The following is a 20,431-nucleotide window of genomic DNA, read 5'->3' on the forward strand; positions in this document are numbered from 1 at the left end:
TTTTATGAGGGTGTATCATAATCTTAACATATTTTCAAGCATAAATAAGCCAAATATTACCCTCACATACTCCTCTACTGTACAACATTATTGACTGTTGAAATTAGGGTAATTAAGCTAAGTATAATAAGATACAGTCTAATTTAATGTATAGCCAAATAGTGAAAGGCCAGTATAAACTCAGAGGATCATATCATTTTAGAAAATCTTTTTCTGATTTACTTTCAGGCCACTGAAATAAATTAATGTTATGTAAACATACAAAGACAATTGGTTTGGCTGTGTGTATTTTGAAATATGTCACCCTAAATTAATCAGGTGTGCTACTAAATTAAGAGAGTTTTTAATAGTAGAGCCACACTGATATCTCAGTCAGCTGATATTATTGGCTGATGTTGGTCTGTCACAGATGTACCAGTGTATATGTTTTCAGATATCCATTGATATGAAAACCTTTTTTTTTCTAGAACAAATAATGCAGAAATGGTGCTTGGGGTGATTTAGGTTTGGTGTTATAAAGCTATATATTTATTTTTATTTAAATGTTCAGCACTTGACCGATAGTGAACATACATTACTGTTGTTTTTATTATTATTTATATTTAAATGGACATTAACTGACTGGTACTAACCGCATTGTTTATTTAGCTTTTATTTTTTATTTATTATTAATTTTCTCAGTGTGTGTTTTTAAAATTAGTTGACAATGTAATATGTTGTATGTAATGTGTAATAGTGTTAACTTTTAGGAAAGCAGTCCCTTGTGGACCTTTGCAAAGTTGTGATTTTGTTGTGATCAGCGCACAATCTTCACATCGTCCTGACCTATCGTCAGTCTGTGAATTCACCCCCCTCTAAATTTGGCATCCGTCACAAAAATCCCTCATCGGTTGGGCACTAGTTAATAGACTATATGATGCTGGTGAAATACACTGGAGATGGTTGTGTCCACTCTTGTGTCATAACATTATAACCTTACGAAGAGAGGAGAGTAGTAATGAAATAAAGTAGCCCACACTCACACCAATAAAGTTAAAGTCATCACTGAAAAGTTGAGTATCAAAGTGCTCACTGAGAAGAAGAGTATTGATGTGATTCATTATGTGTTATCCTGTATGAGCCTGAATGGGATTTTACTAGAAAAATACGGCAGGTTGTGTTGACAGCTTTGAGTGTGCTTAGGGGCGCCTCTTCAAAGCATCACTGTCAGTAAAACATGTTGCATATATGTATTTTTTAGGGCCGATGCCAATACCGTTTTTTTTCATCAGCCTTAGCCGATGAGCGATACAGACTGCCGAATTTCTTGAGCCAATATTTGGAGCCGATACAACTTTTGCTCCCCTCAATTTACATCATAACATCATTAAAAATACACAATAATGATAACAAATGTAACAAGTCTCAATTTTTTTTAAAAAGGAACGTTAATTGAACTTAAAAAGGCGTCTCCGGCAACACAGAGCTGCCTGTGAGACGCCTGTCTGTAAATAATGCTGGAAAAAAACTATCAGTGAGCGCAGCAGCCCGATAATATCGGCCGGCCGATGTATCCGTCTATCACTAAAGTGAACCGATGCATCATTGAATTTAAAAACAAAGTGAAACACCATCAAGATGAAGATAATCCAAATGTCCAAGTGGTTTGAAGAGTTGATCTGCAGTCCGGCATTCTTCAGGGAACTCACTTGACATTTTCATCTGATTAAAGGTGACTAAAAGAATCAGACTTCTGGCACACAGAAACTGCCTGGGGACGGTAATGCCTCTGAAAGTTAAGCAATTAGTGTTAGAACGCGGTATGAAGTGCTGTGTGACTTCAATCAAGAGTTTGGCAAAAGCTGCACGGATCTCAGCAATGCAGATAAACAGGATGAGATTCTTAGGCCGCTGCAACTTTCCTTAAACTCTCTGTGTTTTATACTAGACACTGGTTTTACATGTTTGTTTGTTTGTTTTTTTTCCTGTGATACAAATCCTGATAAAGGTAACAGCTGGGCTCATCCTTTCTCCTTCACTTCACTTTCTATAGGACTTGTTTGGGGTGAGCATGATCATCCCACTGCTGAGCCATCACGTGAAAGCTCTTGGAGCAGGTCCCACTGTTGCTGGTATTGTAGGTAAGTGGTTGTAATGTACTCACAGTTACATCATTCAGTAGCATAATGTACTCCAGGTCTTATGACCCAATAATTATCTGTTTCCCAGAGTTAACACGGACAGAGAGGCAGATAATCTACTGGATTATGAGGTCTTTTGTTCTTTGAAGGAAATTATTGTCAAGAGGACATATAAGTTGTTGTTGTTGGATTGATCTCTGTAAGGTCTTATAAAGACAGGTGTTTGCCTTTCCTAATCAAGTACAATCAATTTAATTAAACACAGCTGGACTCCCATAAAGGTGTAGAACCATCTCAAAGATGACAAGAAGAAATTAGTTAAATATATGAGTGGCACAGCAAAGGGCGAGAATGTTTATGGCCATGTGATATTTCAGTTTCTGTTTTTTTAATACATATGCAAACATTTCTACAATTCTTTGTTTTTCTGTCAAAATGGGTGCTGTTTGTCCATTAATGAGGAAAAAAATCAACTTTTCTTTTTTAATTTTAGCAAATTGACAAAAAGTGAGAAATTTAAGGAGGTCTACCCCGGTACTATATATGTGTATGTATATTAAGACACATATGCAGAACTGGTTCCAAATTTTCCAATTCATAGGAATCCTTTGCCTCAGAGTTGACAGTGACATCAAACTTAAAACTTGCTACAAGAAGGACTCATGGCGGAGAGGAAGAAACGCTCCAAAGCGTGACTTCATTTCACAAAGACAGACGACAACAGTGCAGCTTGTAATGTTTTTGAATAAGATAATTTCAAGTAAGGGTGGAAACAAAATGCCGAAACATCTTTTGACATAATATTGGCTTCAAGTCCAACGCATGAGCTACCACTGCTGCTACAGCGCCACAAAGGGTTGTAGACTGAATGAAAATGAATGCTGTGCAGATATTCTCTCATTTCATCTGCACTGGGCGGCTATGGCTCAGTCGTAGAGTGGGTCGTTCATTCGAGAGATCGGCGGTTCGCTCCCCCGGTCCACATGTTGAAGTGTCCTTGGGCTGGTTAATTGGAATGGTTAGATTAGATGGTATGTAGATGTCCACTGCCATCAGTGTGAATGTGACAAGTAGTGTGAAAGTAGTGTGAAAGCGCCTCGAATAGTCAGAAGACTACAAAGGCGCTATAGAAGTACACGTCCATTTACCATTTACCACTGTGTTCAGACTAATAATAAATAAATAGTAATAAAACCGATGCTTTGGCGCCAAAAACCTGTGTAGGCCTACTTTTTGGCATAGTGGCATTGGTATCAATAAAAATAACCCATCCCTAGCTGCCAAGCTTTATTTAGGTTTGACTTACTGTATACCCATCCTCCTGTGCTGTAATTGTAGGTATTTTTCTTGTTGCACACATGGTGTCATCTCTGTGCGTTTCATCAAAAAAGTGAATTAAAACAAATATGAAACTGTTGCAGGGTCTACATATGGGATCTTACAGCTCTTCTCAAGCACACTAGTTGTAAGTATTTACTTTACTTCTCTCTGAAAAGTTTCTGTCTCCTGTATAACCTCCATTCAGCCTCTCCTGCTTGACAGGGCACGCTCACAGTTAGTGGCCGAAGTAGTTGCATTCCATGTCATCTCTGGTATTTCATGAAAACAATACACACTGTCTGTTTTAGGTTGGTCGTGGTCGCACAATACACCAAGTCTCTTCACAATCACACACACAAGCTGCTCCTAGTTAGCCGCAAACACAGTATAACTTTTTTTGTTACACAGAAATTCATTTTTTTACCATTTGACACCCCCTGGCTGGACACTGGGGAGATGCTGTATCAGTGAACTAACCTTTGGTTTAAAAATCAAAGCATTGGCTAAAACCATGTCCAAACTGAAGGCACTGAACTCTACAATAACCCTGGCATCTGACGCAGGCTCCTCAGCTTTCTACGTATTTCTCCTGCAGCCCACAGCTCCTGAAAATTGATTTAATTCTCAGGGGTCATGCGACAAATTAAACAGATAAGGAGTCTTCTGTTGGTCCCGCATCCAGACCGTCTGAATCCTGACAAACGTAAGGATACATGAACAGCTGGGTCTCTATGATAACCCCTCCGGGCCACATCCAGCAAACTCAATTGGTCCTAATTTCATTATTTCATCAGGTGTGTGTTTGTGTGGGAAAGGGCGATAATCTAATAAAGACTTGTATTAAAAGCTGCTTGGTTGAGAGGAAACTTGCTGCTTCATTTTCACATATCTCCGTATGCTCCTTGTTTACAGACTCCTCTCCGATTTGTCATTAATCCCACATCAGTGAATTAGGAGTTTAGGCCTCAACTCCACCCATTCAGATGTTTCAAAAGACTGTAAAAAAGATCCATAATCTCTCTTCTGTGTATCTTTTTAAAGAGCGTAAAGTTTGATTTCTGTTTGTGTGTCATTTCCTGTGTGTGATTGGCAGGGCAGTTGGAGTGATGTGGTGGGACGGCGGTACTCTCTGCTGACCTGTCTGCTGCTGAGCGCTCTGGGCTACGGCCTGCTCGGCATGTCCACCAGCATCGCTTTGTTTGTCCTCGCACGGATTCCTGTGGGTAAGCCCCAAACTACAGGCTTTTTTACACTGAAGGCATTTTGACGTGTGATGTGTCACAGTCGAGCCCGTATCTAGATCGCTTTGAATGGAGGGGCAGTAAGAGGTTTTGGTTGGGTGTTCTTTAGGACTGTAAGCTATAACTCGCACTGTTTTTGTTTTGTTTTATGTAAAGCAAAAATCATACTAATTGATACATAACTTCATAACCCTGCAGTTTCTTTAATTCCTCTACCCCCTCTTATAGTTGGATGAATATTATCTATTTTTTCCAGTCTGCCAACAGTGCTATTTTCTATTTACAGGTGAAACTATAGGCTACATATATGACTCCTATAATTCAAGTTGTCCACTTATAATATATTAGCAGTTATTATTAAACATAATATAAAACATTTTATTTCAAAATGGCATTTTCAAGATTGGTTGAATCAACAAAATGTGTATTATTATTTAAATTTGGGCTGAGGGGAGGAGACTTCATGTTAGGGACATAGCATTTTGGTGGTCTATTTTTACCACAACACCGTGGTTTGCAGCAAAAAGAGACGATGAATGTACTTTTGACAGTCATATAGACGTCAACTGCACTTTCACTACCGCTTCAATGTAGAATATGTCCAAGATGTGAACAATATGAAGATATTTGTACCTAACTCAACACAGAACTTTCATTTCTGTGGACAGCATCTCAACCTTGTATCTGAAACAAATATAAATGACATTTGTAATGAAATGAAACATGCAGGCCTGGCCGTTAAAGAGACAGACTTTAAAGCGGAGTGTTTCAGAAGAAGGTGAATACAGATCTATTCAGACAGACAGTATGAGAGAAATAGAGTTTTATGCACATTTAAGCATGTAAACATGTTCTAGTTGAAACAAAATGCAAGTATGAACCTGGAAATGAGCATAATGTGGGAACTTCAAACGCAAGATCAGTCCGCTTGTTATTCTCACTCTGCATTGACTGTTTTCTGTCTCAGGGCTGTTCAAGCACTCCCTGTCCATCTGCAGAGCCCTGCTGTCGGACCTGGTGTCTGAGTCAGAGCGCCCTCTGGTGATGGGACACTTCAATGCAGCCTCCAGCGTTGGCTTCATCCTGGGTCCTGTGGTGGGTGGCTACCTCACGGAGCATGAAGGCGGCTTTTATACCTCCTCCTTCACTTGTGCAGTCATCTTCCTTACTAATGCAGGTGGGTATAAAAATGGACATAAATAACTGATTTTATTGTACTTTGAATATGTATCTAACATTATGTGTTAATTACTCCAGGGCTTGTATGGATGCTACCATGGAGCGAAGCGCTGATTCACCGTAATGACACTAACTCCAGCAACGACCCAAGTAAAGGCTGTCATGACAACAACTGCAGTAAGTCGGTTCGCAACGGCTCTCGTGTAAATAGTCACTGCCCAGTGTCGGCAGCAGAGACTGACCTGGACTCCACACATCTAGGGAAGCACGGAGGTGGTTTCAGGTGGAGGGAGGTGTCTCTGCTCCAGCCTGTCTGGAGACAGCTGTCCTCAGTGGGCTCCAAGATCCACATGGTGGCCTCCTCTGACATGTGGGACCTCTTCCTGGTGCGTCTTCTGATGGCTATAGCTATCATGCTTTACTACAGTAACTTCTCTCTGGCGATGGAGGAGCGTTTCTCACTTAAACCAAAGGTGACGGGTTATCTGATCAGCTACAGCAGCACCTTAGGGGCACTGGCTGGGTTCCTGGTGGGGCCTGTCACCCAGCTGTACGGGAACAACATGCCTGCACTTCTGCTTCACTCCACAGTTCTCACCTGTTCACTCATTTTCCTGTACGCTGTGGCTCCCAGTGTGTCGCAAGTGCTGCTCACCTCCACCTTCTTTGCCATTTCCACCACTATTGGACGGACATGCATCACAGACCTGGAGCTGCAGAGAGGGGGGATCCAGGCCAGCGGGACTCTGATCGGAGCTGGGCAGTCAGTTACAGCCGTTGGTCGAGTCCTGGCCCCTCTTCTCTCTGGTCTGGCCCAGGAATTCAGTCCTTGTGGTCCCCCTAGTCTGGGAGTGGTCTTAGCTCTTGCAGCTGTAGGTTTACTGCTCATCAGGATCCCCAAATGGGACAAGAGAGGGGTGACAGCAAAAACCAAACTCTGAGTAAATGAATGACTTTAAAATCAATGCATATCTACTCAACAGAGAAGAGCTCTCATTTGCAGGAGGACAGCTGTGAAGATGAACAGCGGTCTCATAGTGGGAACGATGTCTCCTTTTCAAATCGTATCTGTAGACGTGACGATGTCACAGGATCAAAATGGATCCTCACCACCAGCACTGAAGCCAGTCTCTTTAAAAGAGAGCGCTTTACAAAACAGACATAAGGGCCTTGTCCTGGCACATAATACTTGGGACAGCTTGGAAACAATGCACTCTTTGATTTTTTAATGTCATTCTCTAACCACTACATTGTCCAAAGTCCCTGAAGTTACTGTCATCCTGCTGACGAAACACTACAAGTCAAAATTACGTCTACTGCTTCACCAAAATGCAAACAAAGGCGATCCTCCTTTCACATTTCAGGCAGTAATGCTGGGGTCATGCCTATGCTCCCGGGGTCTTATTAGATTATTAAAGATTACTAAGGGCTATTTTCACAGTTTAAATTGCAAAAGAACGATGGGAGATGGGCGTTTAAAATCCATTCATATCTGTTGAGATATATCACATCTAATGTCAAGATAACCTAGTAGTTTAGAAGCTGTAGGTGGTGATTTTGACAACTGTCCCCATGAAAAAACACACTGAACATTTGACTTAGGGAATAATAAAGAACACAAAATCTCCTTAATGTGTCATATTAAGAGGATTTTGAGCTGGGGAACATAGATAATGCTTTTATAAATTTATAAGGCTGAACCTATAGTTGCTGTAGGGTAATCGGGCTTCCTGACCACCCAAACGTATATCACACTGTTGTAGTTTTGGAGCAGCCAAGTTGGCCGTTAGTTTAACACATTTTACCTCAGTGCCAATTGCACTGCATTTGAAACTGTTCCTACGGGGGTATATGAGCATGTGTTTGTTCTGGTTTCTGACTTTTTCCATTTTAAAGTTAAAGAGATATGTTTATTTATCTTAGAATATGTTTATTGAGTTTGTTTTTTAATTAATTAGTTTCAGCTGTATACTGAGCACCACTATTGTTCAATAACCCACTTCTCCCCGGTTAAGAAGGAACATTTTATACATTTATGTGAATGTGTCCAACATGCCAGATTGATGCCAAAGAGTCGCAACAAATAAACAATGTTTTGTATGCATTATTGAGTTGTTTATGAAACACTGAAATCAATGCAGCCGTGTGGATGTTGCCTTTGTCACACGTACTTCATCATCTTCTCATCCTCTGTGGCTGCTGCTGCCTTCCCTCATAAACTTTGGTTCAATCAAGAATACTTAATGGCCGCTCTCAACATCATAGAAAATTTATTACAGAAATAAAACAGTAAAGTGGGCCCAGATTTGTGAGGTCCATCAGTGTAACAGACATACAAAAGGCCTCCACTTAGTCCCAAGAGTACTTTGTACTGCACAGCAATAGTTTCTCATGTTAAACTAATATGGCCTATATATAAAAAAATGTATCCTCACTCATACAACTGTCACACAGAATAGGCAACAAGTACAAAAAGTATAATATTAACATCTAAGGACAAGGAAGTAATTCATAAAAATAAAATAGTTTAAATTACATTATCTTTAAAAATCCTATAGGAAGATCACATTGAAGTGAATGGGTGAAATGACAGCACAGATAAAATTGTCAGATTGACTCGTATTCAGTTTCTTCACTATAGTGCACTGTGTTCATGTGGCTGACATCTCTGACTCAAGGTATCACTGTCCATTCTGGCTTAGTTAGGAGGACGGTTCACCTCTCAATAAGAAATGATCTGACCTCCAGTGTTGGCCTTTAAGTGGGACGGATACACAGTCATATGTAGAGAGACCGTGGAGCTGCTTGACAAGCTGAGACTCTGAGTCTGTGGCAGTCCAGCTGCTCTTCAAAGCCCAGGGACACTTTTATATCTTCTTCGGGTTCCACTGAGGCCGCCTGAGCAGAGGGTTTCGTGCTGCGTTGTCTCTGGGTTCGGCGGCCCAGGCTGGAGGAGGTGGAGACGAAGGCTGCTGCTGCTCCTCTGCTTCATGATGCCCGTTTCTAAAATTATCAGCTGAGCCACTGTCATTGTCAACGGAGGAGTGGGGGTGAGCATGACGAGCGGGAATGTGGGAATCACTGGAGGAGGAGTTCGCTCTGGATGCGCCGCGCCCACGCCCCGACCTGCTTCTGTCCTCCCCTGTGCTTTCATCCAGTATGTCAACAGAGGGCGCCTCTGTTAGGGTGTCCAGCCTGCGGAGAGGCATCATTGCTCTGGAGGAGGAAGAGGAGCGTGTGGGCTGGCCAAACCGGGAGCGTCTGGAGGGGTAGGCCACCTCTGACATAGTTTCCTGATCATCTGGGACAGGTGAAGAAAATGGTAAAAATGTAAGTGAATGGAATAATGCCATCACACACTTGAATGTAACACTGGAAAGGTCCTTTGTGAGGGGGGTGACAGAGTTTTAATCACTGATCTGCTGGTGGGTCAGTCTGCACAAACTTCTTTTCAAACCTACATGACTTTATCTGAAATTCTAGTGGAGATCCAAAAGTTCCCAAAGATACAGTACAAAACATGTCAGACTGATTACATAGGGGGAATATGAATAAAATGATACACAGAAAGAGTCACCTGTGACTCTGTACTAAGACAAAGCAAATATGTTATATTCACCATCTTGTGAGGTATACGGACTCCGACCCTCATGCCCCCACCCCCCACACCCCATTTCCTGTCTGCCCTGTACAATAAAAGGCTTAAAAAACTGCCCAACAAATAATCTTAAAAATAAATAAATATACCGATTTATTATTATTATTGATTCTGATAAAGTGAACCTCACATGTATGATGGTCATTCTTCCAAATAATCTACTTAAAAGGGAAAAAAGTACTTTGAGAAGCTTACCTGTATAGCTTTGCCTCCCAGGAGGGAAGTTTGAGTCGAGACTTTTCCCAGCAGGAAGAGAGAAGTATTTCTGGGATTTGGGCACCACCTGAGAAAAATGGCAAGAGAGGAAAGGGAGAATAACGAATAAGGGATGAGAATATAGAAAAGGGACATCGTCTTTAATTTGGGACACTTTCTGACTCAATGTAGGAGAGATTCTGTAATCAGTTCTGTTCTGCTCTTCACCACCTTACTTTTAACTAAGAGGCTGAGCACGTGTCAACACCAGCCACAGTAACAGAGCTTCCTGCTTACCGATGACTGAAAGCTGCCAGGTCGGAGGCTGCGTCGAATGCTGGCGTGGCGTCTTATCAGAATCTCTCTGGTGTGGCTGTCGTTGGGCAGGGCGTGCTTATTTGTGTACGACACCGTCTGGTTAAAGAAAAGACAAAAGTACAAGATAACACAGCAGATTTAGACCACGAAGGGGCACTTCCACCTCACAGATTCAACCACTGTAATAAACTCCTTCAGGCGGCCACAATGATTTCACCTGAAGGAAACCTCAACTAACAGGCCGTTAAAATGCTTTCAGAGGAGACGGCATTCTTTAAAGCTCAGATTACTCAACCAAAACTGGCCACACCTGTTTGAACGGAAAGGGTCCGTGTGTCCTGCTTGTGCTTTGCGAGCTGACACACTAACCTCTTCCATGAAGCGCACTCACCACTGTTAAGTGTCAACATGGATCTCCTTGTCCTGCAGCTTTTAGTTAGACCTCAAACAAACATTTCAAACACTCTAAAGGTTACCTTGTTCTTTAGAGAAGTGTCTCGTGTTAATGACATGTATTCCGCGTGATGTTATTATAAATTACATGATCCTCTTACAGTGTCAAATACATAAAAACACACGAGGCACACGGTTTAAAAAAAAGGCACCAGTTTGAGAAATACGTTAAAGAGAAAGACTTGAAAAGAGGGGCTATTAAGATAATCAGACAATTCGTCTACCCAAGAACAGAAGCACATGCTCCCTATTTACACATCAAAGCTCTGTGGGTGATGTCATGTCACTAATGGAAAAGTACTGCCGGCCGCAGCCTGTGGCTATGCAAAACAACGCACAGTGTGCTTGGAGTAAGCACATTAGTGTGTAAGTCGTCACAGAAAGTCTGTATCTCCAGTTTATCAAAGTGGGATGAAAAAGGCATCTGTTCACCTGATAAATGTGTGAAACAAACAGAGATCACAGGATGTTAGGTTAAAGAATTGAATGCAGTGCTCTGGTCATTTGTATGTTCACCAATATTTCTATTTGTATATTAACTAATGATTTTTCCATATTAAACAAAAAACAAATAGGGCATTACGACTGCTGTGTTTGGACAAAAAGGAAACGTATGTGGCTTCATTTAAGAAGTTTCTAGCTTTGTGCAGAAGCATATGTGGCCTGCTGGTGTTGATACATGTAGGGCAGACTCTGCTGTATGTAAGCAGCTGAATGTTTACTACGAAAACAACAACGGCAAAATGCAAATGCATGAAGACGGGTCTTAGCTTTCTGCCTTTACTCAAACTGCGGCTATGGGTAGTGCTGCATCACAGATGGAAGAACTTAAACATTGTAAAAATACTCTATTATGTGTAAAGTCTCTAATTTCTGCCACTTACGTAAAAGTTGAGTATTATCAGCAACAGAAAAAGTAACAGTACTCCTGTGTGTGCCTTATACACCTGTATGACTTTTCAATATGCATCAGTGTTAAAGAAGATAATGTTCTCCTGCTCAAATTTGTAAGCATTTTTCCCCAAATCGTTGCTGTTTTTGTGAAATATTGGACACTTTTACCTCTTTAAGACCTAAGCAGTTATTTAAATGAAGCCATGTAAAGGGGAAATGTCTCTCCTACATCTGAATTGTGACAGGGAGCCCTGTATAGTCACAGAAACCACTGGTTTAATCTTTAACGATGCACTCAATTTAATGAGCTTATCATATGTTTGTTTATAAAACGTGTTACCTGTTAGATTTAAGGAACAAAAAATACTTCATTTTCCCTCTGAAATGTAGGAAGGTTTGTATCAAGTAAAGTACAACTATCTCAAAATTGTGCTGAAATAATGCACTTTCATAAGGAAAGGGTACTACTTAGTTACTTTCTACCACTGTGCTGCATAATAAGAGAAGGAAAGAAAAAGGGAAGAAAGCAGAATGGATGTGCACACAGCTGTTATCCGGTAAGATTATTTGATATCTCACCCGTTGCCTGATCTTGTACATGTTCTTGGACAGGATGTCATGCATGTTCCTCAGGTCAGGAGCCAGGAACTTCCTCTTGGGTTTAGCAGAGTTTTTCTTTTCCTCACTAAAAGACAGATGAAAAGAGACAATAAGAGAAAACTCACGTTCTCATGTTCTCTACCCCCTTTGATCTGAACAGAAAACAAGGAGGCGGTGTGATGGTCAGAGAAACGGTTTCATACTAGAGAGAGACGATGGACGGGGCAGCGCTGAGGTCCCCAGACACCGTGTCCAGGATTTCCATGGCGTTCTGCAGCTCCAGCTTCTTATAGAGCGCCACGATACTGGACTCGGCCCGGTTGTCTCGGATCAGGATTCTCCGCAGGATTCGGTTGTTGAACTTCATAAACCTGACGGAGAGACAGCGGAGATTAAAGACAATAATGTGTTCTTGATGTCATTCATTGCAACCGGTGTGGCTCACTGATGTGTTATAATTGGTTTTGGGGATCTATTACACAAACTAATAAACTGTATCAGACTCAAACAATATTTCTTAGTATGATAGTGTACTGTTATCATGTTGGGTTGTTTTATTTTGTTATGTTATTGTATAGCACTTAGGTTGATGTACTTTATTAATACATTTTAATTATTTGATTTGATAATATAAAATATAATATATGGTCGAGTGCAATTTTTGTACTTTTTTAGTGACACTTGGTATCTTTCCCTGGTAATGTTCTGTCAGTCTGTGCTGCATTAATCTACACTTCTTGCTTGTCTCAGAGGCTTTTTTGCATTCAGTCTGGTTTTTAGTAATGAAACACAGGATGACTAGGAGGGAGGTTGCGTGACAAACGTTTAGGATCATTGTCCTGTTGAATTAAACTTAAAATCTGCATTCTTGAGGAACCTGTCTGAGTGTCAACAAAGCTAAAAGGAACAATGAAAATAAGGAACACACAAGTAAAAAAAAGAGGAAGAAAACTGTTATAAGCCGCAGAAGGTAACAACACCAAACTGAAAACTATTACTCGGATATATACAATATAATGCAGTCCTGTAATGTAAATACTTAAACTGTGTAAAGGGTAAAAGATTCAAAGGAAAAACACAAACAAGGAAGACATTTCAGAGCTTTGAGAAGAAAAACTGTCACTTCTGATGGCGAAGCTGAACACGACACCGAAGTGTGATTAGCTGTCAACTCTCCCACAAAGTCCCGGTGTGAACAAAAGCATCGTCAAACAAAAAAAAAAAGGAAACTGAGAGCAGTGAACTAAAACTGCCATGCCTCCTCTTGTTTCACTGCAGATTATTTCTCTTTAAAAGATTTAGTTTAAGAATATAGGAGTACATTGTACTTAGGTGTACATTGTGCAGTCCACCTGTGGCTATATGAGGTAAAAAATAAAAAAATCAGCAGAGATAAAGTGCTTACTTGTCTTTCCAGTAGAAGTGGCTCCACTGTCCACAGAGGTCCTCAATGCCAGCGACGGTGTGCTCCATGAGCTGCCAAGCAAAGTGAGACCACTGTTAACACTGTGCGCAAAAACCTAAAAACCTAAAACATACAGTCTACCGCATTTACAACAAACACAATCTGCAGCGTACCCTGCAGTGAATCTCTACGTTGATGCCGTCAAGATTGCGGTTGGTTCTGCGGACGTTGATGAACTCGATCAAAGGTCGAATACTGATGCCCTGTGGAAGAGAGAAGAACATTGCATTGAGAAATGACACAGGACACTAATATATATATCATACTCATAAGTTAGTAAGACATGTTGAATGTTTTGAGTATAAGCACACAGATGCTCTCTCACCTGAAGAAAGACAGTGAAGAGGATAATCGCAATGGTGGCAGTGACGAAGAGCTGCTTGCGGCCGATGTTATCAGGAAGGGTGAAGACCAAGGCGAATGAAATCGCACCTCGCAGACCACCGTAGGCGAGACCAAATTGATCTTTCAAGTTAAATGGGATGGTGCGGAAAGGGTTAATGATCTGAGTCAGCACCAAGACACCTGGGAGGGAAGAAAGAACAATGTCAGGATGATATTTTAAGTTTAAAGTTGCATTAACTAACATTGTTATAGTGACAATAAATCAAGTGACTCTGTATAAAGGAGGTCGCTTGTATGAACCCACAGATTTACTGAGCAAAACAGAGCAAGAAGGTGTGTGGTTAGTGCTAAACATGTTTTTACTTCACCATTAACAATGTTACACAGTGATAATACAATTAAGTGTTTACAGCTTGATCTGCTTCCCCAAGTGATTAAAAAGAAGCATCACATGAAAATCAATGAATGCACAGGTCTGTAACTACATCCCGCAGTGACATTATAGGGTCCTGATGTACACTTGTACATCACTAAAGTAAGGTGAAGTTAGGAAAATACAAGTTTCTGTTGATATTCATATCTATGGAGATAATTAAAAGGTGCCCTGTGGAGATTTCTTTGAAATGTCTTAGAGGTCTGATAAAGTAAACTTAAAGGATACACATTTGCTATTTTTTAAATATATTTTAAATCTTGCACTGTTTTCATCCATGTTTTCGTTTTCCCTGCTTTTATTGCTGCATTATTACAACTTATTATTAGTGGCAAAGCCACGAAACCATTTTCATGTTGTGAATCTTGTGCTTGTGTGTGTATGTGCATCCTTTAGTCTGTTATAACTTATAAAAAAAATTGTTTCAAAGCTTCAAAAAATTCACAGGGCACCTTTAATCCTGCAACCAGAACCAACAGAAGCCAAGGCAAACAAAATCCCGACCTCTAACATGACACAGATACCCCCTGCCCTCTCCTTACCCAGACCTCTCCATACGAACGCAAACAGCAACGTGAACAGGATGTAACCCCAGTTCCACTCATGTTCTGTTGTTATGGTGACGACGCCGAGGAAGAAGAAGATGAGGGTCTCAGAGATGGAGCCAAGCATCTTGATCACGTGACGGATGGTTGTGCAGGAACGCTGAGAGACATTTTCCTCAACATAGTACTTCATGGTGAGGGCACAGGTCACAATGCTGCAGAGAAGAAAATAAACCACAGCTGTGTTTTTGCTGTGTTCTTCCAGCATTAAATATTTGAACCTGGAAAAATGTTAATCTACTCACGCCATGATGGAGGAGATGGCAAAGAGCTCAGCCACCAGATAAGCCAGGTAGCTGTACATGAATATGAAGAGTGGCTCGATTTCTCGGACCCTGGAGGTGAATCTTGTGGTGAAGGCGGCCACGAAGCCAAACAGGATGCCGAAGCCCATCCCCCCTAGCCCCACCACAAAGAACCTCGCCACCCCGAGGAAAACATCCACTGGCTCCACCACCGGCATCTCCGCCACAAAATTGAACATGTTGTACAACACCTGAAAACATGCACACAAACACACACACACACATGTTAAAACACTCATGCAGACACACTCTATTATCTGCAGCTTTGAATGCATGCACATGTGCAAACATCCCTGTGAGGTCACGGGTGGTGTCAGGGGCTGCGGCCTCTAATGACACAGTTGCAGATAACAGTGATTTATTGAAATATTTACTCTGCACTGTTTGCAGTCTGACAATCTCATTTCATCAAGCGCGCTGAATGACTCGCCGAAAAAGAATATTTGCCAGAGCAATTGTCTTTGTTCCTTTTCCTCCTGTTGTGACGATTAGTCTGACAAAGAACGAGGCAACTGCCTGCTGTTTTCATGGTGATGTGGCTGTTTAAAATCTACTGTCTGACTGCATACAACCATTAAAAGTATGTTTTCAGTGAAAACAAGAAATTTGCAAATGAATAAATAGTTAAACTTCACAGACAGAAGACAAGACACCCTAAAAGACGACAACAACAAAATAAGCATTCTCAAGACACAGAGCAACAGAAAGCAGCAAAACATAAGTACAGTAGTACATACACAGAATGTCCACTATTTAGTATGTGGTGCCACAAAACACAGCCGAACAATGCTAATTATTGCCATTTTTTGACACATGCAAACGTGTAATAAGCAATGAGACATAAATTTAATGTGATAATCATGATGGAGACTTTGATAGAAATTTTAAAAGGTGCGGTTTAAACACGCAGCACAGAGTTGAAAGACAACTACAGAAGATCACACCACATGCGTTATAAAACTAGTGTGCAAGTGAGTATTTTCCGCAGCAGGACGGTGGTGCAACAGTGTGGCTCACTGGTGTGTTTTTAACAGTTTTTGTACAACAAAAAGGAGCTCTATGGCACTTCTTAGTCTGATAAATTCACCGTTGGTTTTGGTCTCTTCATAGGAATTCATTCATTCATAAGAAAAATACAAGTATCAGCAGACTTATCCTTTAAAGAGACTTTTCTGCTCTGGGACGGGCTTGTCTGGGTTAACATGCCTTTAAAAGATCAGCGATAAGGCAAAGAGAAGCCTTTTTTTAACATTTATTAAAAGCAGATCTGTGTGCAGAGTAAGGCAGAGAAAAAAATCCCTGTTTTACATGATCATTATCCAGGAAACAGATGATACAGAAGATAACCTGGCACTCTCAGTCGAGTGTGGAGATAAGCCTGTGAATGTTCTCATTTGTCCAGGTCATCGTTATCCCCAAAGCAATTTCTGTCAAAAGTAACTGGACTTGGTTATTTGTCTAGGAAGACGTTTCACCTCTCATCCAAGAGGCTTCATAAGTTCATGTACGCATGCATCTGACCAGGCTGGGACTGGTTCGATGCGTGGAGGGTGGAGATACAAACTCTGGGACCCCACTTTATAATAATAGTATCCTACTGGAATTGCAGCAAGTTTACTTCTGGCAAATATAACATCTTGTTTGATGGCTGAAATTCTGCAACACAAAGAAACTGCGCAGACCGCGCCTGGGCTTTCCCAGTCTCCAGGGTAAATGTTTGTCTTCACTTTCTGCATCGGCTCTGCTACTGTGAACTAGACAAAAGGGTCGCCACACCAAAGCTAAGAGCAGGTTATTGTAGGTGGGTGGGTGGGTGTGTTTGAACACAATAAGATGAGGGGTGGGGGGAGCTCAGTTCAGTCAAGTTTCAGATGATGTTGTGTGCATGTTTTAACTCCTCCCATTAAGCCAAATGCAACAGTGACCTCAGAAACTGGTTTGGTGGCATCTGAGCAAACAAGGCCTGTGGACACATCTGTTTCATGTCTCTACAACATTCACTTCCATTTTTGAGTCATTTATCTGTTCAGCGATCTTGCCAGTGCACAGACACACATTATGTCCTCATGCGCGCATACTAAAACAGAAAAGAGAGTGAACTAGTTGTACAGTATTTGGCGAAACCTGAGCTGAGCCTTTAGAGAAAGAATAGAAAAGCTCTAAACAACACGATACTGGATCTGCCACTTCATATAATAGCAGTCTTGAAATTAAGGGTCCAAACTGGGTCTTAAGGTGGAGTCACAATAGTCTGGAGGATTAATAAAAGGTGTGCAATTCTGCTTTGTTCCCACACTAGTTGCACCGCTTTCCCATTTACCTTTTATTTCACCTCTCCACATGTAAGGGCCCACTGGCGTGCCGGGCCCCTGAGTGCTCCCTCAGGTTGTATTTGGTCAATAAAACAATTGTTTCCCGCTGCTGAGCGCAAGAACAGTTTGTAACGGCACCATGCCCATTTCTCTAAATGTTTCCACAACAAGCAGCAACACTGAGGTATGCAAAACAGGCCAACATGCTGCAGCAAGTCCCAGCTTAGAGTAAAGGGCACAACAAAAGTTTAAAAGCATGTACACACTCCAACCACTCACCACAGTGACAGCATCGTTGAAGAGACATTCCCCAAACACCACGATGTAGAGCTGCTCGTTCACAGACACGTCCTCAAACACGCTCAGCACCGCCACAGGGTCCACTGCCGAGATGATGGTGGCGAACAGCAGGTTCTCCTGGAGGTTGATGTCCTGCACACCGAACGCCTCAATCTGGCATATGGCGAACAGAGACATGCCAATGCCGATGCTGTTCCACAGAGTCCCCACCACTGCAAACCACAGCACCTGCAGACGCACAGAGAGAACATGTCAAAGTGTCTTTTATGTGAAGAAGTAGTTAAATCTGTTTTAGGAAACTGTGGCTGATTTGTAACGGACCGTGCCGATGTTCTCAAAGAATGGCCTGGTGGGCATGAAGTAGCCTGAGTCGAGGACAATCGGGGGCAGCATGTAGAGGAAGAAGACATTGCTGGAGAGCACAGCAGGGGGCTCCTCGTGGACAGAGTGCATGATGGCACCCACGATCAGACCAATGCTGATCAGAAGGCAGGTCTCTGGCACCCAGATGGTGATCTTGTGGTACACATGGAAACCTGGCAAAAGACGTGTAGTTCAAAAACAGGAACAGGACTTCCTGCAAAGAGCTCACGTGCATCCTAAAGGTCACACCTATTACTGACAAAATAATCCCCTAGATTTGGATGTCATGTCAATAAAATCAGCATTTTTTTTAGCATATGTTTACTGTTACTCACCGATCTTTGCGAATGAAGCCAGCAGCACCCAGAGAGTGATCTCAAATGGTATCTGTATTCTTGGGTAATCCATTGTAAACACTGGTAAATTTGCCTTTTCCGCGTCTGGAAAGGCCTGCGGGACATTATCGGGCTTAACAGGGGGCAGGATCGTGACACTGCCGCCGGTAGGTTTGGGTGGGATTTCTCCTCTGGAGCCATACAGAAGACTTAAAAATGTGAACAAAGTGAGTAAAACTCCTGTCCGCCTGTTAACGCTTAAATCCATTGTGCAGAAAAAAACAGCCTCTACACAGTAATCCAAACTGAATATCAATCAATCCATCCAACTTCACAGCCGAAAAGAGAAAATAAAAATAAACAACAAACTCAGCTTCTCCTCTAAAGTTGATGATTTTAGTTCCCCTCGCCTCTTCTCACTCCATCCTCAGCAGTGAAGTCTTAATTAGGCGGGTTTCTCTCCAGAGCTCACGTTTGTGTGGTCCCGGTGAGTCTCCTTCAAATTGCAGGACAACACACCTGCGGTTTACCTGCAGCGCGTCCACGAGTTCCGATACAGGCTGGGCGCGGCCCCGAGTCCTGCTCTGATTGGGTGTCACCTGAAGCTGATAAAAAAAAAGGGTGGGGCGCGGTGTGTCCGCGGGACATTCAGGGCCCACTGTTGAGTTTCGGTGACACCAGTTTCCTGAAAGACACGAGTTTCAACTTTTACCTGTAACAAAAATCCCTGATTTATCGGAAGTGATTTATTAATTACACACCACAAAGGTTAATGGGTCCGAACATCTCACTAAAATGTGAAACATTAAAACAGTTATTGGTTATTATGAAGTGGTTACTTGCTTTAAAGATGCAATTTTACCTCTCAAAGATCAATATCAGATCATAAAAAGTGCCAACAAAGACACATTATTTTACATTTCTTCAATCTGTCCATCTGTGGTTGAGTTTGCTCTGCATGAAGGGAAGAAATAAAATCAACAGAAATAAAATGTTAGTAGGCCAAAGACAACAGTTCAATTTAATTCTAGAAACTTTACTTGTCTCTGAGGGGCAATTCAAAGGCGCATGTGGTAGTTCAACACAGTCTCTGTGTTGGGTAGTTATACGTGAAACAGAAACAGAAACAAAAACAACAAAACAGTGCAAAATATATATTAAATATAAATCCGTTTCCCATAATATGAGATATTTAGTTAAAAGTTGAACCTCATATCCTAATTCTGACAGATTGTTTTTTATCATTCCAAATTTTCAATAATAGGTTAAAGGTGCTGTGTGTAACATCAACACAACACATAGTATGGTTGTCCATAAGGATGATGAGCTGCGGACTGGACGGATGAAAATCCAAAAATGTGAGTTTTTGCGCATGCTCAGTCGAGTCCTCCTCTCTTTAGTTACTTTACTTTACTTTTACCTTTACTGCTGACTGAGTGATTTGCAAACATGCTGGCGTTGTTCTAAATATGAATTTAAAACATTTTACATGTTTTATTCCAACATTTTTGATCAAATTATGTTCAGTCAGACAGTTATGGTCAACAGGTGCTGACTGCAGCTCACTAACGGCCACTTGGTGTCACTAATAACACGTTTTCTGAATGTTACACAGAGAAACTTTAAATGTAGTGTTTATCAAAAACATTATTTTGAAATTATTTTTGTATGAAATAATTTCTTACTTCTCCACAATAATGTTCAACTTAAATTGTAATGTTGACTCGTATCTTAAAATTATGATTTAATATCTCACAATTTTGATTCAAGGCAATAATAAAAAAAATGACTTAAAACTCTTTCTTTGGACCCTCCTCTTGAAATCTGCAATATCTTCCTGCCATAGCTCAAAATTATATAACCTATATGACGAACAGCAACATGCTGAGAATACATTCACTGATTTGGGAATAAAGAGCAGCTATAAAATAATTATTGTTGTAATAATAATAATAATAATAATAATAATAATACTGAATGAATGGATGCG

The 20,431-nt window shown here is 41.2% G+C and overlaps 2 protein-coding genes across 3 annotated transcripts in view; one reads left to right on the forward strand and one right to left on the reverse strand.

Annotated features, from left to right (window-relative positions):
* mfsd9 (major facilitator superfamily domain containing 9) overlaps positions 1 to 7,876 on the forward strand; it is an 8,472-nt gene extending 596 nt beyond the window's left edge. For both annotated transcript variants that reach the window (XM_083921361.1, XM_083921360.1), the window contains exons 2-6: positions 2,033 to 2,120; positions 3,542 to 3,585; positions 4,534 to 4,663; positions 5,649 to 5,858; positions 5,939 to 7,876. In XM_083921361.1, the coding sequence (XP_083777487.1) occupies positions 2,051 to 2,120; positions 3,542 to 3,585; positions 4,534 to 4,663; positions 5,649 to 5,858; positions 5,939 to 6,801 (1,317 nt within the window). In that variant the 5' untranslated portion in view covers positions 2,033 to 2,050 and the 3' untranslated portion in view covers positions 6,802 to 7,876. The remainder of the gene's footprint in view (positions 1 to 2,032; positions 2,121 to 3,541; positions 3,586 to 4,533; positions 4,664 to 5,648; positions 5,859 to 5,938) is intronic.
* Positions 7,877 to 8,113: 237 nt separating this feature from the next.
* On the reverse strand, positions 8,114 to 18,932 carry slc9a2 (solute carrier family 9 member 2). The gene is made up of 13 exons (XM_083921286.1): positions 18,442 to 18,932; positions 18,065 to 18,279; positions 17,723 to 17,971; positions 15,072 to 15,322; positions 14,764 to 14,981; positions 13,769 to 13,968; positions 13,557 to 13,646; positions 13,384 to 13,454; positions 12,182 to 12,349; positions 11,958 to 12,063; positions 10,011 to 10,127; positions 9,714 to 9,801; positions 8,114 to 9,161 (listed from the first exon to the last, which is right to left on the reverse strand). Exons 1-13 carry the CDS (start codon positions 18,707 to 18,709, stop codon positions 8,728 to 8,730), a joined length of 2,475 nt encoding a protein of 824 aa, XP_083777412.1. The 5' UTR covers positions 18,710 to 18,932; the 3' UTR covers positions 8,114 to 8,727.
* Positions 18,933 to 20,431: the final 1,499 nt, after the last annotated feature.

The sequence above is a fragment of the Echiichthys vipera genome (genome assembly GCF_963691815.1).
Source record: "Echiichthys vipera genome assembly, chromosome: 10".
Lineage (NCBI taxonomy): Eukaryota > Metazoa > Chordata > Actinopteri > Perciformes > Trachinidae > Echiichthys > Echiichthys vipera.